Below are 7,668 nucleotides of genomic sequence, written 5' to 3'. Positions count from 1 at the left end.
TTGTTTTTTAGGCTGACTCTAATTTGTGGTCATAGGTCAAAAGATAGAAAAGATCAACCCTAGCAATCGCATACTTATTGTTTTTTTTTTTTCATTTTATTTGACTTGCCTTTCCTTTTTTACTATTATTCTTCCATTCTCTTTATTGAATTTAACTGTATATCGAATTTGATTTTGAAAAATATTCGGATCTCATATCTGAATTAGACTTCATATAAATATGGTAAATATCGGTTGTGTACTTAGCGGAGGGTTGATTCATTGAGCTCAAGCTCATATTTTAGAATATGAGCTTGAGCTACTATTGGTTGATTTCTCCTACATTTTCTCCCTTTCCGATCAACGAGATCTAATTTAAAAAGTAGTTATTAGTATGCAAATAACAACCCATATTATATGCAAGAATTACAAAACTGCCATGTTTTCTAATAATAACTCAATTTGGACTACTTTTGCCATTTTTTCATGTGTGACTTTTTCTTCTCCTCCCTACTAGATATTTTGAATTATTTTCAAATGGTTAATTGACTATTTATTTTGAGGAAAACAAAATAACTTCTCCACCTCAGCTCTCTCTCTCTCCACCTCACGTCTCTCTCTCCTCGTCTTCTCTCTCACCACCACTCTCTGTCTTCTCCAAATCGCCGGCCGGAAAATTTTCCGGCCGCCGACCTGTCGGAGAAGACAGAGAGTGGTGGGGAGAGAAAGAAGTGAGGTGGAGAGAAAGTGAGGTGAGGTGGAGTGTTTTTTTTTATTTCCCCTTAAAATTTATTTCACCAGAAAATTTCTAAAATTCTATATATTCCCATTAAAATTTCACACCCCGGAAAATATTTAGCTTTCCCGAAAGCGCTGGCCAGTTTTTAAGTATATAGTTTTACATTAAAAGGCCAGCGCTTTAGGGAAAGCAAAATAGTTTCTAATTTTCTGATTTTAAGAATCTAACTAAAGTTGACCAGTTTTTGACAAAGTCTTCACACCCGGGAATTATTTTGATTTCCCCAAAGTGCTGGCCCATTAAAATTACTAAAGACCGATGTTATTGCAAAATAAGAAAAAAAAAATTGGAATAGAAATTTTTTAAGAGAAATGTGAATTTTAACTAATTTTCTGAGTGCAGAATTTTAGCTGGAAACAAAATCCTTCTTCCTTTAACAAAAAAAAAAAAGAAAAACAAAATCCTTCTTTTTCCTCATCTCCTACCACCACTACCACCAAATCCGGCCACCACCTCCACCACTATTTTGATACATTTTTTTTCTATTTCAATCCGTCCAATAACTAAACAGGCCATAAGAAGAGAAAAAAATTAACTAGAGAATTTAAAGAGTTGATATTTGTTGATTATAAATCCATGTATTGAGGAGAAATAAAATATGATGGGTGAAAAAATGGGCAAATGAGATAATTTGTGTTGCTAATATGGGTTGCCGCTGAAATATGGTAGTCTTGTAATTCCTTAAGGATAACATGGGTTGTTATTTGCCAACATATAAGGATCCCTTAAATTGTGGCTGATTATTTGACGTGGGAGATATTCTCAAAAATATCAACCAATAGGAGCTCAAGCTCATATTCTCGTTTATAAGCTTGAGCTCATTGAATCGGCTGCCTATCGTATTTATGTAATTGTAGGTTGTGTTTGTTTTTTCATTTAACAAGATCTTAAATGTTGATGATGGGTGTTCCTATTCCATTAACCTAAAACCGACTTAACCTTCTTAAACATCATCATAAGGTTCCTATCATTTCTTGGTGATGGGACGTTCCCACACTCTTTTTTCGAGGATATTTGCAGGGGAGATTTATTCTATTCATCCATCCAAAACAAATTTTTGGGACCTGGAGTGATGATAGTGAACCAGTATGAGAATTCCTTGAGGGTGTTGTCGAAATTTATTTTGTTATATTTTTTAATCGCCTAAAATGGTGTCCCTCTAAGAGTTCCACATAGACCATATGGCTGACTTGGCAGTGTCACGTAAGTATACAAGCTGAAGGCAGGAGTTCTGGAGGGATGAAAAGAATTTTTGTTCAGTCGAAAAAGTTAACTAAGACATTCTCCCAACTAGTAGGAAACCAGGAATTCAAATTTTTCACACCTTCTTGATTGACTGCATTAGAAGTGCATGCTAATAAGGCTTTAGTGACAGTGAACCGTTGGGACTCGTCACACACAAGTAAAACTTGTGTAAACGTATTTGGAGATATTCTTGTATCTTTTGTATGTCAAGTGTTTTCTTATTTTTGTACAAGAATATCTCCAAATATATTCACACGAATCTTACTTGTGTGGGATTTCAAAGTACTGTCTTTACAAGACTATAAATTAATAGTAACATGTATTTTTGGATCTTTAATTCATCTGCATAGAGAAAAAGAAGATCGAAAGAGGAGATATCTGTGAAAGATAATGGAACCTAGTGTGGTGGGTGCAATTTTCGCAGGATTTGTCTTATTAGTATTAGTGATAATCAGCTTAACACTTTCAATAATCAACCAGCAAAAACAGAGCAACAGATTATCGACACGAAGAAGTGAGTTTAATGGACGTACGGCTGCAGGTACTAATGATAGAGGTATGGCTGCAGGTACTAATGATGGAGGTATGGCTGCAGGTACTAATGATGGAGGTATGCATATGATCACAATGGGTGCAGCTGGTGCTTTTGGTGGTGCAGTTGTTGATGGTGGTGCGAGTGCCTGTGATGGTGGTGGTGGTGGTGGTGGTGGTGGTGGAAGTGCAGTTTGTGGTGGTGGTGGTGGAAGTGCCTGTGGTGGTAGTGGTGGTGGAAGTGGTGGTGGTGGTGGTGGTGGCAGCGGTGGCAGCGGGGGAAGCGCTTGTGGTGGTGGTGGAGGATGACGTGGTGCTTGTTGATAAGAAGACCAAAGGAATGAAGGGATAGGAATTAGTTGTGTTTCTGTGGAGGTGTTGAAAGTTTGAAATTTTTGTTTTTTACACGACTCTTTGGTGGTTGTAGGTTAGAGAATAGAAAAGGTCAACCCTCATATTTGTGTACTAATTGCATTTATTTGCTTTTTTTTTCTTCTTGGGGTCTTTGGTGAAGGGCCCAAAATTTGAGCTAATATAAATAAAATTCAATTGCACAATAATACGATGTTATTTCCGAAAATGAAAATTGGGGTCGAATTTTCCTTAGTTTGTTCTCCAAAATTTTATAAATTTTTGACTAAATATGTTTTTGTTCAAAAAATGTTTTGCAAATATGTTTTACTTTTGTCTATTCCATTTGACAAACATATTGACTAACACCAACATTTTGGATAAAACATTTTTTCGATTTGCCTTGTAAAGAACGAAATGGTTTCCGCATTTATTTTTTTTTTGCTTTTGACAAAAACATTTATTCAACTGCATTTTTTATTTGTAATTAAAATGATTGGTCTTCTTTATTTGACAAACCTATTAATGGACAAATAACAATTTGGCCAATGCATTTGGTAATTTGTCATGTGAAGAAGTTTTTTGCTTTTCACAAATACATTAATTGAAATATAACATCTAGCCTAATGCATTTTTTAGATTGCCTTGTGCAAAAATAAATCTGGTATACATCTTACCCTATGCATTGAGAAACACATTAACGAACCAATAACATTTTCGTTTAAGCATTTTTTATTTATTTTCGTAAAAAAATAATATATGTTCTATTTCACCATTTGCATTATTAGACAAACACATTGACTGACACAGTCTAAAACATTTTTTGATTTGCCTTGTGAAAAACAAAATGATTTCGCATTTTTTCTATTGATATTTACAAAAACATTTAGACTAATGCAGTTTTCATTTATCTTGTGCAAAATTAAAATGTTATGCACCGTGCAGATGGTGCTGAAGGAGACAATACAATGTAAGAAGTGAGTAAGTTGCCCAAAACAAAAATATAACACATAAAAACTGAACTTGCACAAGTTTACTTGGGGATTTTCATCGGTTGGATAACCGATTTTTTCGGCCTATCCATAGACCGAACCGGAAGTCTCGGTTAATGGAAAGTTCTGGCCGATGTTTACTGTTGGAAACTGGGTTTGTAAAGGTTTGGAAACTCGGTTTGCAATTGAAAATGGGCTTACAAACTCGGTTTGCAGCTGAAAATGGGTTTGCAAACTCATTCCATAATCTAACATATGGAGGCAAGTCACAGATGAAAAATAAAATTCAAACATGTTTTCACTGGAAGAATACAAATGGAGCTGAAGGGGACAATACAATGCAGGAAGCGAGTAAGTTGCCCAAAACAACTTCAAACAATGCACTTGAAACTCTGGTGAAGCTAAAGAAGGTGAGATTATTGTGGTTCTTGGTGCTAGTGGTTCTGAAAAATCAACTTTAAAAAATGGACTTGAAAAGGGGACATAGAAGAAAAGATTGAAAGGTTTGCTGAAACTTAACAGTGAAGTTCTTGAGTCAGAGCTTCAGACAGTAGTATAGGCTTATGCCATGCAAGAAAATCTTATTTACCCCATGTTAACCATTGAAGATATACTCATGTTCTCTGCTGAGTTCAGATTGCCTAGTTCACTTTCAATACCGAAGAAGAACGCTGGAGTTGAAGCCCGTATTGATCTTCTTTTTACCCTCCTTGATCGGAGTAGTCAAGGCCATCTTCGGTCTCATAATGAAGGTTGTGGAATCTTCGTAGTGAAGGAAGAACTTGCGAGCAATCTTTTCTTTCATGGGATTCTCGGTTTGAGATCAAACTTCTAGTTAATAGAAAAACATACTCGTCTTTTTTTGTCATTATGATTAATTTTTTGATCCAATCAACCATTTTCTAAGAAGACAAAGAACATATTGGTCAGACAAAAGGAGCAAGCATTGTTTATATAAAAGCAAGACCAGGTAGATCCTACAATTGATTCAATAGGGCATTGGTTCAAAGTATTACCTAAACTTAAAATAATTGAAGTTTCACAGGAACTAATACAGCCAAAATGCTATTAGTTTTCTTAGTACCAAAAGCGTTGTTTTAAGCAACTGCATCCAAGAACGCTTGTCCAGGCTGACGGTTAGCAAGACGCCCATGACATCCAAGAAGCTGCACATTTCAAAAGAGTTTCTTTAGTTATTTCAGCTTAATGAAACAATCTGGAGTTGCTTAAGGGTGCACGAAGACACATTCGGGTGGGAAAATGTAAATGAGACGGACAATTTCGACCAGAGTACAAGTACCAATCCTAGGTTCAAGAAGATCATCAGTTGGTTCATAATTGATAATCAGGTAGTGTTTGTTTTTTTCCTAGTGAAATCTGAATTCCGACTCGAGGTCTAAATTGATTACAGTCAGATTTCAAAATATTTGTTTTTGTTTGACTCGTGATGTTTGAGTTGTCTAAACGGATGATACAGATTGATTTTGAGCTTTTCATATAGCCGAGTCAGGAGAAAAACAGAAAGTATGATCTCAGCATGGTTCATTGAGGATGAGTTGTTTTATCATAATGCAATACTAACAGTCCTAAATTTCTGCTAGAAAACAAGATGAAATCTTAATCTGTGGGGAAAGCAAACCTTGGCATTAACACCATCTGAAACAATTCTGTTCTCTGACTTCCATTTCACATAATCAGTGCGGCTGTACTTGGTAAATCCCCTGCAATTCGTAGCATTTAATTGAACTTCAGAATTTACTCTCTGAGAAAAGTTTCAAACGAATATATGTAATTTCTACTACATATGAGACAATTTGTCTCTTACTAATGCAGGATTCTCAACAGTGTGGCCCAGTATGCATATAAAAAGAAACAATCACTAAGATCATAAAAATATTTTTATTTTGCTAAAAGTTTTCGCTATAACTTTTTCATTTGAAAGAACCACTACTAGTAATCAAATATCAAGTGGGTCAATGCATATTGAGTATTAAGGTCAGATATTACTTTAACTACTTCACCATGTTCTAATCTAGACATGATTATGTTGTTCTAAAGTAAAGAGAATATCAGTATAATAGTATGGTTTAGGTTACGTACCATTTCCTACTGACGATAATCTTTTGTCGTCCAGGGAACTTGAACTTGGCACGGCGAAGAGCTTCTTGTGCATTGTTGCCATTGCTGTCCTTGCAGCGAACAGACAAAAGGACCTGACCAATGCTAACCCTAGCACAGACACCTTGAGGCTTACCAAAAGCACCCCTCATTCCAGTCTGGAGTCTATCAGCTCCAGCACATGAAAGCATCTTGTTTATACGAAGAACATGGAAAGGATGAACCCTGACTCTCAAATGGAACGCATCCTTTCCTGCAAACTTAGTCATGTACTTGTTGCATGCAATTCGAGCAGCCTCAAGAGCCTCACTTGAGACATTTTCCTTCTCCCAACTCACCAAGTGCACACAGAAGGGGAACTCGTCAACTCCTTTCCTTTTCATACCCACATCATAAATCCTGATCTTTGGGTCAGGAACTCCACGACAGTACCTCGATTTTGGGTACGGTTTGTTCTTAATCTGCCTATAACATCTTGCTGGCCCTGTAATTGTGACATAATTTTCAGAACACCAAATGCTCACCAAGTTATGGAATCAAGGTTCATTATTCATAAAGGGGAATAAAACAACCCTTTTACTCTCTGTGAAATTTAAGATACACTAACCAAGATGTTCGACATTCTTGAATCTTGATCGATATTTTTATCGCTTAACCAACCTAATTTATAGAGTAAATGTCTAAGTGTTCAATTCTTAATACTAGTTGTTCTTAAACATTTACCATTATTATTAAAAAAGAATGCCCATTTCCTGAAAAACCAGTTCCGAGCTTTTAGCAAAACCAAGACCACTTTACCCACATTGATTTAAAACGAACCCATCGAATAGAAGATTTCATCTTAAGAATGACTAGTACCCCATTTGCACCAAAAACATTTAAGAAACTTATTTCTTAATCATGGGCAAATTGTCAAAAGGAGGAACATAAGCCATCATAGCTAGAACTTAACTAATTCGATCATGCCCATGACAAACAAACAATCAGTTCATATAAACCAATGACTAGATCGAAGAAGCACTGAACCTAATCTTAACAAGTTATACTGCAGTGTTTAGTGTTAAAATCTAGACGTAAATGTTTAAACCCAATTATCCAAATCCTAATCAATCCATTTCTATTATAACATATATTAGATTAGGTGTATAATCAAATCTGAACACTTCAATCCTGATTAAGGGACGACGTGAATTATCAAATGATGATGATATCAATAACAAAAATCTAAATAAACAACGTCCTCAAGATCTTAGTACATGAATGATGAATGAAACTCATGAAGAAAAGAAAGATCGAATAACTTACTTCTCCCCATTTCGAGCTCCGGCGGGATAAGGGTTTCCACAAGACTAAAATTATCCAAGTTAGCCCTAAGAAATGAGAGTTGGGCCCTCGTCTTGATCTTTTTTTCCTTTATATAAAAACCCTTAAACCCTAAGCTCTGTCAATTTTTAGGTAAGGGTGGGAGAAAAGGCCGAGTCTCACGAGTCCGTGGCCACGCCTCGGCCCGAAGGTCAGTAGGTGTATTTTGAATTGAGGAACTTAATAGTGTCATGTAAGAAATAAAAATCCCATTGAGACTTGACACATAAGACAAATTTATAAAATTCAAACACGCCCTGTGGCACCCCCTCAAACATGCCCATGCTAACC

General features: G+C 35.9%; 1 protein-coding gene across 1 annotated transcript; it reads right to left on the bottom strand.

The window, feature by feature from the left end:
* Positions 1–4,819: 4,819 nt before the first annotated feature.
* On the bottom strand, positions 4,820–7,603 carry LOC147541798 (large ribosomal subunit protein uL16). Its single transcript, XM_086636072.1, has 4 exons — positions 7,321–7,603; positions 5,998–6,499; positions 5,537–5,618; positions 4,820–5,063 (listed from the first exon to the last, which is right to left on the bottom strand). Exons 1-4 carry the CDS (start codon positions 7,328–7,330, stop codon positions 4,995–4,997), a joined length of 663 nt encoding a protein of 220 aa, XP_086492198.1. The 5' UTR covers positions 7,331–7,603; the 3' UTR covers positions 4,820–4,994.
* Positions 7,604–7,668: the final 65 nt, after the last annotated feature.

This window comes from Eschscholzia californica, unplaced genomic scaffold (genome assembly GCF_041429995.1).
Source record: "Eschscholzia californica isolate CP2 unplaced genomic scaffold, dmEscCali1.0.p SCAF_4, whole genome shotgun sequence".
Classification (NCBI taxonomy): domain Eukaryota; kingdom Viridiplantae; phylum Streptophyta; class Magnoliopsida; order Ranunculales; family Papaveraceae; genus Eschscholzia; species Eschscholzia californica.
This window is presented reverse-complemented; position numbering and strand designations above follow the sequence as displayed.

Excerpts from the sequence above, each read along its gene's own strand:
- LOC147541798 (XM_086636072.1), bottom strand. Across the intron at positions 5,619-5,997 it reads ATTATCGTCAGTAGGAAATG|GGGATTTACCAAGTACAGCC; the intron begins GTACGTAACCTA and ends TACGAATTGCAG. Across the intron at positions 5,064-5,536 it reads CAGATGGTGTTAATGCCAAG|CTTCTTGGATGTCATGGGCG; the intron begins GTTTGCTTTCCC and ends TGAAATGTGCAG.